General features: G+C 33.6%; 1 protein-coding gene and 1 long non-coding RNA gene across 3 annotated transcripts in view; one reads left to right on the top strand and one right to left on the bottom strand.

Moving 5' to 3' along the window:
• LOC112404858 (uncharacterized) overlaps nucleotides 1-12,496 on the top strand; it is a 189,668-nt gene that overhangs the window by 4,755 nt on the left and 172,417 nt on the right. For both annotated transcript variants that reach the window (XR_003004230.1, XR_003004231.1), the window contains exon 2: nucleotides 11,381-11,485. This is a non-coding gene — a long non-coding RNA (uncharacterized LOC112404858). The remainder of the gene's footprint in view (nucleotides 1-11,380; nucleotides 11,486-12,496) is intronic.
• The window catches only part of PNPT1 (polyribonucleotide nucleotidyltransferase 1), a 38,519-nt gene continuing 32,198 nt past the window's right edge, over nucleotides 6,176-12,496 (bottom strand). Inside the window, exons 22-28 of the mRNA XM_024752983.1 lie at nucleotides 12,362-12,445; nucleotides 11,946-12,029; nucleotides 10,893-10,999; nucleotides 10,753-10,808; nucleotides 9,628-9,706; nucleotides 7,697-7,744; nucleotides 6,176-6,543 (exon numbers count right to left, since the gene is read on the bottom strand). Coding sequence (XP_024608751.1) covers nucleotides 6,385-6,543; nucleotides 7,697-7,744; nucleotides 9,628-9,706; nucleotides 10,753-10,808; nucleotides 10,893-10,999; nucleotides 11,946-12,029; nucleotides 12,362-12,445 — 617 coding nt within the window. The 3' untranslated portion in view covers nucleotides 6,176-6,384. The remainder of the gene's footprint in view (nucleotides 6,544-7,696; nucleotides 7,745-9,627; nucleotides 9,707-10,752; nucleotides 10,809-10,892; nucleotides 11,000-11,945; nucleotides 12,030-12,361; nucleotides 12,446-12,496) is intronic.

Below are 12,496 nucleotides of genomic sequence, written 5' to 3'. Positions count from 1 at the left end.
TTTTTTTTTTTTTTTTTTTTTTTTTTTTTGTGGAGATAATTTGTTCTCTTTTCTTATCTGATCACCTCTGGGGTCATATAGATTGTGACTTCCTCTGTTCTGCTAAATTTACCACTGCTCTTCTATTTGCTTGTTATGCAACCAACATTTATTAAAATCTCTTGTCTGCTATTGTCTCTTTTGTTTGCCCTTTGGGCTCTACTTTTTAAAAAAATTATTTAACCGTGTTATTAATTTTCCATGTTTAACCAAGGTATTCTGTCATGTTTTTATGGCTTTTTAATGTTTAGTTCTCTAATCCACTTGAAATTTTTTGTATATATGAAGTAGGATGTCAATTTAAAATTTCTCCTCCCAATGGAGAGCCAACTGTTAACATCATTTATAGATGAAATAATATGAAATGCTATTTAAATCATATTCTTTATTAAATTCACAGACACACACACACATATACACACATATATCTAGATTTGAGTCTGAATTCACTGTTCTTTTTCCATTGTTTTATTTGGCCAACTCTAGTATGACAGTTAATTGCTATAGTTTTATAATTTGTTTTGATTTTTGGTTGGTGTGGTGGCCTTAAAGTGCACCACTCTGATCTCCTTAAAGAGAACCTACTCTGGGGAACATAAGTTATCTGACAGCAAGCTGCCTTTTGGGCTCCACCATTATGTTTGTGCCACAAATACCTCCAGCTGCTCCCAGCCAGTGACTCAGCACAGCAGGGATATAAAACTTGTCCTTTCTTGTCCAAAGCAGAACTCCTCTAATGGCAACTTTGGCTTGGGGAACTTAACAGCCAGGATGAGACTTTCTTGGAAATACACTAGTCTGAAGCTCCACCCAGTATTTCCTTCCCTTCCTGCTTTTACAGAGGTCAGACTTGCACTATGGTCTGCAGGCTCTTCCTGTCAATTCCTGAGCCCACGTATTTTATCCATCACAGACATTTCCCCCAATTAATATCTTGCAGATCCCTTCTTGGCATCTGCTTCTCTGAGGACCAGAACTGACATAGGTGATACAGGGAATGATGTCAGAAATCAGACAGTAAGATGGGGTTTGGGGAATGGTTTACTCAGTCCCTGGCACAAGGTGGCCATTTGACTACTGATTTCACAGGTAGTGACCTAGGAAAACATCCTAGAAGGGGTGAATGCTGTTGCCTATTCAACAGTTCAGGATTTGAAAGATATGGGAGAAACAATGCTTATGAGGAGAGGAGAGGTGGCCAATTAAGTTGTACTACTCCCTTGCTGAGGGCTAATGAATTGAGGGCACTTAATGCACAGTTAAAAACTACATTTGGGAGCCAGGGGGGGGGCTCTTTGGTCTTCATAAAGAGGCCTATTCCCTGCAGTGGAAAAACAGATACGGGATTTGACAGTTACAGAGCTCTAAAGATATTTGAATGCTCAGCCTAGGGAGGCTTGCTGTGCAGCTAGGGCCCTGGCTGGGAAAGCCTGAAGCTTTGAAACATGGGATGGATGCCCATATTTTGGCTCTGTAGATATCCCTGGATCCTCAGGGGCTGCAGAAGTGGCTTATAACTCCTAGTAAGAGATAACACTTCCCCCTTGCAGAAAGACCTCCTCCATAGTTGCTCCCATTTCTTGTAGCTGAGAGGCTGTGGTAACTAGGGTTAAATCTGGTTGCAGTATTTAACTGCATTTGACAGCTGATTTCACAGGTAGTGACCTGGGGACTGCTTTGCCTGATAAGGAAGATTACACACCGAAGGGACTGAAATAATATGCTAGCATGTACTAGCAGGAGCTGGAGGAGTACGCTTGGGACTGGATTTTTAGGGTGCTTGATCAAGGGGCCTGGAGGTTAAGACTGAATAATCAAGACTTCATTGACTTTGGGACTGAAGATTTAACCCTGGTCAGGACCACAGGGGATGGGGCAAACTCACTGCTGGTGTAGCTCCGTGAAGCCTGGAAAAAGAGAAGTGGAAATGAGCTCATACCACGGCAACGTTTGACTGCTATTTATTTTGGCAAACGTATGTGGCCACTGCTCTCTTATTAGTTCTAACTGTTCTATAACAATTTGAAGTGTTTTTTAGATGATCATCTGCAAATGTTTCTGTTCTTCTCCACCTCTGTTTAATCTCATCACATTGATTAGGACCTTAGAACACTGATGAGAATAATAGTGGTGATTCTTGTTTTGTTCCTGACTTTAATGGCAACATCTGCAGTGTTGTATACATGTTCTTAATTTCTGATAGATACCATTTTCCAAGTTAAGGACGTTTCCTAATATTCTAAATTCTCTAGGAAGTGTACATCGAATTCTATAAATTGACTCTTTCGCATCTGGTTATTATACGGTTTTTCTCTATAATTCATTATAGAGATTATATGCTTACCCATTCTTGCATTCTTATAGAACTACTTTGTCCTAATAGCTATTGCCAATATTAAGATAATTTATCTGTTTTCATAAATGATAATGGCCTACATATTTTTATACTTAAAAAAATATCATCTCTTCTAACTTATGAGTCCTTGGCAATTGCATTAAATTTTATAGTCAATATCAAAACTATAACCAACTACGCAGTTTGGGTTTTCATGAGATATTGGATATTCTTCAGTGTTTCCCAACACACGCAGGATAAAGTTCGGAGTCCTAAGTCTAATATTCGAAACCCCTCTACAATCTGACCTCTATTTACTGTCTTCTTTATCCACTGGTAAAACTGTTCCACTCCACAGGCAGCCTTTCCCTTTATAATCATCCTTTAAAGCCCAGTTCAAATATCACCTCTCCATAATGAAGTCCTATTCAAATTGCACTTCTTAGAAACTTTCCCTTTTTCTTCCAGTTAGAATTAACCTATTCTTTTCCTTTTTATGACTTTTTTAAAACCCTTACTAGACTGCTCATCAGTCTGCCTTTCATAAGTTATTGACTCTATATTAGAGTATATATAAGTCTCAGAAGGAAACAATTCCATCATTTAGTACTGTGCTCATAGTAGGTAGTTTTAATTAACCTTTAAATTAATTTTGTAAATTTCAGACTAATTTTGAAACTTGTTGCAGTGATTTGAGATATGCTTGAGATGGTAAAACTGGAGTTGTTTTAATTATCTCTGCAAAAGTCACTTATGCCCCAACTGCTTTCTAGGATATTAAGGTGAATATCCAACCAATATGTTGGTTGGTGACTTCATACTCATATTTAATAAGTCAGACATCTTTCTCTTCAAAACTATTTTGCCCCCTCAGGTTTACTATTCATGTCACAGATCCTACTATCTTCACAATGCTCAGGCTGAAATCCTCAGTCCTAACTGCTTCTTTTTCTTCCAGCTACATCCCCTTCTGAGTTAATCTAAGTCTATCCATTTTCTTTTTACATTTGTTTTGCAGTATCTTGGTATTGGCTCAGTCCATTTTTTCTGAACATTCTCCCTTCCCAAGGAGTGAGCCCTTGAGAATTCTCTGACTAGTTGCTTGCACCAAGTTTAGGGTTACCAGATTTAGCAAACAAAAATACAGGATACCCAGTTAAATTTGAATTTCAAATAAACAAGGAATATTTTTTAAAAATATAAGTATATCCCAAATATTGCATGGGCCATAGGACACTGAACATTTGTTTACCTGAAATTCCAGTTTCACTTAGCATTCTGTTGTTTTATCTGGCAATCCTAATCAGGTTTGACACCTTTCTCAAGCTGAGCCTATCGTTTTCTCCTCCAGAAGTTGAACTCAGAGACAAGTAACTTCCTGTGGGATAGCCATCTTTTGTCCCATGATATGAAAACACGTTTGCATAGAAGAAAAAAGCTGTTATATGGAAAGCAGCACAAATGAGAGGCCATGAGACTCTATAGGTAGGGAGAACTGTCTTAGTTCCTGATAACTTGACAGTCCTGGTTCAAGTCTGCCACAGGGAGTGTGACTTGCCTTCTGTGAAATAAATTCATGGCCCTGTGATAAAAATCCCCCGTTGCTTTAGCTTAACTTAGATTGGTTTCTGTCCCTTGATACCAAGACACATTCTCTTTTCCATTTATGCTGCCTACCACCCTAGTCTCTGATGAGCCTAGAATTTTGTAAAAGCTTTTTAAACTTTTACACGACTTCGGTATCTTCTGTCTTCTTACAAGTAACCAGGTATATTCTTGCCAGATTAAATGCTTTAAAAATATCACCTTGCACTGGCTATCTCTTGTTTTATATTCTTTAATAAAATTTGCTTTCTAATTCTGATGAAGAACAGGCACAAGATAAAGGAGTAAAAGACTGTGAAATTGGTTTATAGAAGGGAAAGGCTGCTATATATTCCAGACATACAATACCAATAAAGTTGTTAGTCCCTTTATCTGGAATTTTCTTTTCCAAATAGCTGCACATCTTCTTCCACTTCATTCAGGTCTCTGCTCAAATGTCACCTACTCAGAGGTGCTATTCTGGATCATTTCATCTAATATAGTACCTTTTTTTTTTTTTTTTAAATCACTCTATCCCCTTACCCATTTGTTTTTCTTTAAAGAACCTACCACTATCTGAGATGTTGTATACTTATTGCTTCCATCCACTAGAATGTGAGCATTGGAACTTTATCTGTTTTGTTTACTGATGCATCTGCTGTACACATTATAGTACCTGGCACATAGTAAGTGTTGAATAAATGAATGCCATGCTTGGCTGAACTGAAGTGAGAAAGATATTGATGTTAGATCTAGAACTTCAAGATATTCTATAAGAGAAGAAAAAATGTATTAAAAAACTGTAATTTATGGGCAAGGAGACATCAATAACAAAGGTTATAAAGGAAAAAGTCTTTAAGTACCTATATTGCACTACCTACCAAAATGGGAACTCAATTTGATTTGAGTCATTATAATTTAGAGATCTTAGCATATGATAGCCCTCATAGAAAACCTTTTTTGGAAAGCAGGGAAAACTACCAAGATGTGAATGTGAAAAATAAGTCCAGACATAAAGTGTACGCTCTTGATTTAAGTGGAAATGAGACCCTTTTCGTGGTTTGTAGTTAGTGACCTGTATTTTCACTTTGTGGCACTACTGGTCTCTAGAGTTTAAGAACTAGCTTTATTTTTCCATATTATTAGCAGCTGGGAGTCTTTTTGAAAAATAAAATCTAAAACTCAAGAAAAACATAAATTACAATTTTGAAATTCTACCAGTAAGGGTTATGTCTTAAACAGAAGACAAAGTGAGAATAAAATTTTTTTTGTCACTATTATAAAATAGAACAATGAAATGTACAAAGCATATAATTTAAATTTAATCTTTCATTTTCAGTTGATCTGCAATAGTTCAGAAAGTATATCAACATTGCCTGTCATGCTATTTTACATACTATACATATACATAATCAATGTTTACTGACTTAAATACCCACATTTAAAAAATCTTTGGTCAGCTACACTTTTAGTATTTTCTGAACTAGTTAGCCCTGAGTCAAGAATTTACAAATATTTTATCAGATTTATAAAAGGAGGAAGATTCTAAATTATGACTTCCACGAATCATTTACTTTTTTTGTGGAATTATAATGTGATATATTAAAAAATGGGAATAAACATCATCTTACAGCTATTACTAATAATTATATCAATAGCCTCTAAACACGGCTGTTTCAAACATTTACTTATTAACTGAAAATCATGATTCCTCCATCCCTTCCACCAAGAACATCCATACATTAGCAACATACACACACAAAATGACCTAGTTCTATATGATGAGTAAATTATTTTTCTGTATTTTCTAAATTTGAAAAATGTATTACCTCATTCTCAACAGGATCCCATTTATAATATTTACTCCACTATGTTTATGGTTTTGTGACCAATTTGAAAGGTGGTATATCATTAAAATTAGATCAAATTAGCTCCCTCAGCTCCTTACTATATCTGGTAACTGTACTAAAGAAATAGGCACTGGTTTTGAATATGGTAAGTTTCAGTTTGTGAAACAGTTGTGGGTAAGTAAAGCTATTATGCAGAGGTAAACCATAAGATGGCTAAGAGTAAACTGTCACTACTGTATAGGAAGAAGAAAAATATGTAGGAAGAAATCCATCATAGCAGCAAATGTGACCCATTATTTCTAAATTTTTCAGATATTTCAAAAGTACAAGATTTAAAGGGTAGTCTTTTCTAAGACGTATAAATGACTTACTTTTAGTAATAAATATGTATTGATTTATAATGTAAGTAAGAGTAATATAGGTAATTTGGAATTAAAAAATGGAACACGTAAAGTGAGCATTTTAATACAAATCATTAGAATACATTTATATTATATATAAATCTACACATTAGAAGATACTACTGAAATTTTGCTATACAGAATATCACTCTAGAATTCTTAAAAAAAAAAAAAGTCACCGGGAAGAATTAAATGATGACTGTGGAATAGATTCTCCCATTACAATACTGCTTCTGTCACTTAAAGTTTTGACAACAGTTGTAGCTGGAGACTGGAGCACTTTCCGAGAAAGCCTCATCCTTCCATCAGCTGGATCACGTCCAAAGTATTTCACCTGTGTTAAAAAAACAAATATACTTTAAAAGTTACAGCACATTGACTGATGCCCAAATTATTGGGTTGGCCAAAAAGTTCGTTCGGGGTTTTCCCTGAAATGTTAATTTAAACTTACATGGTCCAAATAAAGCAATGCTTAATATTTTCACTTGTTCACTGAAATCATGGCTCAGTGCTAACTGGACGTATATGCTAATAAATATAATTTGGTTAAGTAGTGATTATAAAAAAAGAAGAGACGGGGGATTTAGTTGCCCAATTATAATCTTCTGTTAGACTTATCTGTGCCTTATTCTTTCCGGACCAGGTGCCTATACTGGAAGAACAGTGAAAGCCATGGTCTGTGAACCTAGATAAGGGCTTCCTGAGCCTAAGTATGCTACAAACTATATAAGATTATGCTTAGGTCACTCACTGTTAACACTCAAAGGACCATCTATCACACTGGAGGTTATTTGGCTTGAACACAGACATTGAAAGTCAGGGGGAAATGTGGTTGTCTTTTTACATCAGAAGGGACTTAAAAACTATCTTATACAGAGAGATTATGTTTTAGTTCTTATCTTTCTCTAGAGGCTACTTGAACAATGGGACTACAGATTGGGAATAAACCAGAAGTCTTAGTTACTCAGGTCATGGGTATCAGGAACAACTGGAACACAATGTGGTGCAGCCAAAAAAAACCAGACTGTCAACCACTTCTTTCATCTACTCATACAGGACTATTAAAAAGGTTAAAAAAAAAAAAAAAGGTCGATTTTGTTATCAGAATTCTAGAACTGACATCATGGCTTTCATCAAACTCAAGAACTTTTAGCCTCAAGCAGTATAGAAGCAATTAAAGTCTCAACTCCTCAAATACCTTAAACCTAATACTCTGCATAGCCATCCCTGACTGGCTCATGTATTTTTAAAAGCTCTAAAGGGGACTACTGTCCTAACTAACCCGTAAGCTCCTTGAGGGAAAGAATTGTATCTAAATCCCTAATGAGTCTGTTTTAAGCAACCCTAAAGTTAAAAAAGAAGCACAGCATATAAATAATATAAATCACAGATGTTGATTTGATTCTTTCAGCTTATTTGATGAAACAAATAATTGAAACTTCAAGTATAATTTACAACTTTAAGGCTAAAAGGTTGAATACAAGTACCTGAATTTCTTGGCCAACTTCTAAGCCTAAAGCAGTGGGATGTTTAATCTGAAAGAGAACGTGTTAATCTATTAATGTCATGCATAATTACCTACTATCCATGGTAGTACACATTTTTTTCCAAGTGGAAAACAGCTTTATTGGTTTTTCTGATTATAAAATCTGTTAATTATAAAGATTTAAAATAATACAGAAGTGTTCAGATGATAGTAAAAATCATCCAAAACCCCTCTGCTTGTAGATAACTAATGGTAACACTCCAATGAGTATCCCTTCAAATAGCTATTTAGTGTGTGTCTTGCATTTATAAAAATGGACCTTACTGAGCTTGTTGTTTTATAATATATAGATTTTTATTCAATAATATGTTGAGATCTTTTCATATTAATAAATGAAGCATTATAATTGAATATTCAAATTAAATTATTTGTTTAACCAATCCCCTAAAGATGGTCATTTAATTTATTTTAAATTCCAGTGTTGCAAATGTTAATAATCAGTGAATCTAGGTGAAAGGTATATGGGTGTTCGGTCTATTATTTTTTAAACTTTTCTGTAGGTTTAAAAAGTTTCAAAATACAAAGTTGAGGGAAAATAAACTGCAGTGGTGCAGTGATTATATATTCATATAGTCTATACTCTCAGAACAAAGTATGAGAGGAACTTTGTGGTGGAACTTCTAGGTCCAAAGGTAATTGTATATTTACTAAACACTCTCCAAAAAGTTTGCCCCACTTTACATTCCTATCAACAGTGTATGACAGTGTCCATTTTTTCTCTACACTCTTATTTATGCACACTGGGAATTTTCAACTATCTGAAAAGTTGAAAAATGGTAACTTGGCTTTATTTACATTTTAAAAAATTGCTGTTGATACTGAATATCTTGGTTAGCTTAAAAAAAACAAGTGTTTCCATGTTCTTTGTTCATTTTCCTATTGATATTCATCTTTCTTACTGACCTACACAAGCCCTTTGTATATGAAGCCTCTGTCATATAAGCAGTTTTTCCCCTAAGTTGCTGCTTGTCTTTCAAACTTACTGTAGTTTTGCCATAATTTAAAAATATCATGGGGTCAAATTTTATCACTTTACTTATATTTTTGGCTTTGATATCATGCTGAAAAAGATTTTCCCAGTCCCAAGATTATTAAATATGCATATTTTCTTCTAGTGTCCTTCCTCAACCCTCACCCCTCCTGATGCCCAGATTTTCTTCTTCTGCCCTCACTGCCTTAAAAAGAAAAGTTTTTTTTATATTTAGCTCCTTGATCCAAATGGGATTTTGGTATAAAAAGAGGAAAGATCCTGTTTTATGATAACTAGCTGTGCCAATATGATTTATTGAATAATCTTTGTTTCTTCACTGACTAAAAATGCAACTTCTAGTATGTATTATACTCTTATGTATATAACTCGGTTTATTTCTGGTCTCTATTTTCTGTTGTTTATTTCTGGGCCAGTAATACTGTTTTATCCTGTATTACTTTATAATATTTGGTAAAACAGACGTATTCTTTCTCTGCCCCCATAGTATTCTTGAATGGTTTCATATTGGTTTCATAATGGTCTTCCAAATGTATAGACTACAACAAAGACTAAGAACATCCTAAGAATTATCTTTCCATGATTGACTGGTCAGGAAAATTGGGAAAACAGGGCTGTAACTAGATATTTTTACTCACTGCTATGTGTTAACTCTAGAGGCTATTCTACCTTAAAACACTCAAGAATGTTTTTATTCCATCATGGAAAGAGAAATATTATCTGGTAAACAGTGTAAAACAGCAGTATCTCTGTCTTTTTGGTTTTGTTTTTGTATTTAGGCTAGTAGTAGACAAGATGTACAATCCTCATCAACCTAGGTAATTTCACTATGGTTATTTTAAGGCAGTTTTTAAAATAATCAACTATGCCTTTCTTGTTTTTACCTTTCGTTGATCAAGTTGTGTGTTATGAAGTAGTACTGCAGTCATATTTGGATATAGTTTAACCATTACTCCAGTGTCTCTATGAAAAGGAAATAAGCCTGGTTAGAGCAATAAGTAACTCTATTATCTACTGATAATTAAACTGTGATTATGTTTTCATAGGAGAACAAAGTAAAAAAACACATAAAAACCCCTCTCCAGTACATGTTTTTGTAACTATAAAAAGTATCTAAGAGGGATACTTATTTTTCCAATTGAAAATACACTTTATATTTAAATACTTATAGATCAAAGGACAGAGAAAAGATAAAGGAAAAAATATGCTGGTTAAAGCTTTTGAAATATATATTCTTTTATATTTCTCTTCATAATATTTTCCAAAAAGTTTTGAAATGACATTAAATATTTTAAAATAAGTGTAGAATTATCATCAACCTATTAAGAAGTGATTTAAGGAAGGGGGTTACATAAAATGGCATACTTATTTCATTAAAAAATTTATCTTCCTTTTTTTCTTTAATCTACTAAAATAAACCATCTCATTTCTTAGTTTTCACCTGTGATATTAAACAAATTATCCCATTGCCTTTTATAATTTATTTCAAATAGTTCTGAACATGCATGCTACATCTGATAATTTTTTTTTCTTAAAAAGGGAATTTTCTGACTCAGAAAATGCAATCTTTTTAGCTGCTGAAAAAATGATTTGAGGTTGAAACTGGCATTTAAAAAAAAATGCACTACTTAGGCCTTAAATAGTACTATCTTTAAAACAGACAAACAAGAAACTACCAAAAAAAAAAGAAAAAGGAAATATTGCTAAGTCTATTTGGGACTTGTTTACTGTTTATTGGGAAGATTAAAATGGTGGGAAATTTGGTTAAAGAACACAATTCAGTTAGAAGAATATATTAGTATAATTATAATCACAGAACCATGTTAGTGAAAATCTACAAACTGGTGCAGAAAATAAATTTTATGTTAAAAATAAATAATGATTATATGGTAATTGACATATAATCTAAACATTTTACAATTTCAAAGTAAATAATGCAAATGTGAAGTTAACATGAGCTTGTAATATAAATCTTATAAAAACCAGCACAGCATTTTAGTTGATATTACCTGATTTCAGTTATTGTGGCGGTATATACTGCTCCAAATTCTAATTGCTGCTCTTGCTGTAAGTGCAAAATAAGCCGTAAGATTCATAAAGAGAACAGCAACAAAAAGTAGAAAAAAACTATTAAAAGATCTATTCTTACATCATCTTTGCAGATTTCGGTAATGAAGTCTCTTGCTTCATGCATGGCACTGGGTGTTGGTGCAAATACAGAAAATGTTTCTTCGTCCACCTGACTAACTGTTACTCCTTTAAAAAAAATAATTTTATATATTAAAGTTAACTTGCTCATTCCATTGGAGAATAGTCGTAAAAGTAGATGTGAGAGCAGGGGAATGACCTGGAAGTAGCTGGGCAGGGTTGTGCTATGCTTAATCACTGCTTTAGAAATGAAGGGATTCATTTACCAACAAATACACACTGCACACCTGCTATGTATCCAACACTGTGCTAGGCCCTGGGGATACAACAGTGAGCTAATGTCCCTACTTTCTTGGAGCCCACAATCTGGTGGGAGAAAGCATATAAGTTCTTATTTTGGAGAGTTTGGTTTTGCACTCTTAATTATGAGAAGAAACTATACTAGAACCCTTTCCTCACCTTTTCTTCTTTCTCCCTCTTACTCTTTAGAGTGGTGAACAGATGGATAAGGGACAAGAACATGTCCGTTTCTCAATCTTGAGAACTGCCCAAGGTGACTCTACTTCTTGCTCTCCTTCAGTAACCTCAAATCTGGTAAGTACTATGTAACCCAAAGATTGATTCCAGAAAAAAACAAATTGTAAAGCATACTACTTCTACACATACCCTTTAAATAAAAGAGTCTAAATAAATAAGACTAAGTGAAAAATAGCAGAACTCATAATGAGAAAAATTAAAGCAAAACTCCTCTAAAGTGAAAAAGTAATTTTTCTAAATGTTTGATTTTAAAATGTTGAAGAAAAACTGATGAATTCTAAGTCAGTCTTCTTGAATATAAAGATGATCGTTTGCTAATTTATTATGAGGCATACACAGAAAACTTACAGTAAAGACATGTCAGCATTACATCCTTTTTTCATCTCATTGAGATGTCAATGTTATATCTGTCTCTCATTTCTCAAACATATTTTTTGAGAAACACAATAGAGGTGAAATGGCAAACTTACCTGACCTAGCATTAAATAAAAAATCCCAAACGTCATACAACTCTTACCTGTTTCAGCCTGAAGTTTTTTTAAATGATATCCACCTGGTCCAATAAATTTTGCTCGTTTTGATAATGGAACCTGAACAGTTTCTGAAATGTAGTACAGACAAAAATATAAATTATTTAAATATATATATATATATACACACATATATATATATATGAACCTAAAACATGTACTGGTCACTCAAGACTTGGTCTAGACACATGTAAAAATATTTCAGCATGAAATATAGAAAAACAATTTGCTATGTGACTAAAAACAATTCTAACATCTAAGAATATCCCCTCAAATTTAAAGTATTTTAACTATAAAAGCATTTGACTTTTTTGTTTTGTGTATGGATTTAAAAAAAATTTTAAATACCAATGTACTTTCATATGTTTACCTTATCATGAAATCAGTAATTTTAATGTATTACCTACAACAGGTCCATTTTCTTTTCTAGATGCTCGAGGTTTTGAAATAGTTTTGTTCATAATCTGTAATATCTCCTTCTTTGCCACTTGAAGAGATAAAAACATAATAAAATTATAACTGTATAAAATAAATGTGA

The sequence above is a fragment of the Neophocaena asiaeorientalis genome, unplaced genomic scaffold (genome assembly GCF_003031525.2).
Source record: "Neophocaena asiaeorientalis asiaeorientalis breed wild unplaced genomic scaffold, Neophocaena_asiaeorientalis_V1.1 scaffold100, whole genome shotgun sequence".
Lineage (NCBI taxonomy): Eukaryota > Metazoa > Chordata > Mammalia > Artiodactyla > Phocoenidae > Neophocaena > Neophocaena asiaeorientalis.
The sequence above is the reverse complement of the archived record's forward strand: the minus strand, read 5'-3'. Positions and strand labels throughout refer to the sequence as shown.